The 537-nt window shown below is 51.2% G+C and overlaps 1 protein-coding gene across 1 annotated transcript; it reads right to left on the minus strand.

Annotated features, from left to right (window-relative positions):
- Positions 1–107: 107 nt before the first annotated feature.
- GNI_243620 (KRAB-A domain protein) lies at positions 108–408 on the minus strand (the record flags this gene model as incomplete). The annotated part of the gene is made up of 1 exon (XM_011136399.1): positions 108–408. A coding segment is annotated over one exon (301 nt), but the record flags the coding sequence as incomplete, so codon positions are not given.
- Between the last annotated feature and the right edge of the window lie 129 nt (positions 409–537).

The following is a 537-nucleotide window of genomic DNA, read 5'->3' on the forward strand; positions in this document are numbered from 1 at the left end:
TGCTTTCTGGTGAACATCAGTCCAGCTCCAGGTCTTGTCTGCAGTAAGGTCGTACAAAGGCGCGGCAATTGTTGCGTAACCCTTAATGAACCGACGGTAATAGGAACCTAGACCTAGAAACGACCGCAGTTCCTTAACAGTAGTAGGGACTGGGAAACGACGGAGCTTGTCAACCTTCTTCTTGTCCGGCTGAACACCTTTGTCAGTCACGACGTAGCCGAGGAACTCCGTGTGGGTATATGCGAACCGACACTTCGTCACCTTCAGCAAGAGGTCATGCTCACGCATTCGTCTCAAGACTTCACGAAGATTGCGGTTGTGCTCCTCGAATGTACCGCCGAACACTAAGATGTCGTCAATATGCGCGAGACAACACTTCCACAGCAAGTTGCCAAGGATCTGCTGCATCATTCGCTGGTAGGTAGCAGGCGAATTGCACAGCCCAAAAGGCATAGCGACGAATTCAAACAAGCCTTCGGTGCAGATGAAAGCCGTCTTAGGTATGGCTGACGCTTCCACAGGGACTTGCCAATAACC

The sequence above is a fragment of the Gregarina niphandrodes genome (assembly GCF_000223845.1).
Source record: "Gregarina niphandrodes unplaced genomic scaffold scaffold00798, whole genome shotgun sequence".
NCBI classification, from domain to species: Eukaryota; Apicomplexa; class Conoidasida; order Eugregarinorida; family Gregarinidae; genus Gregarina; species Gregarina niphandrodes.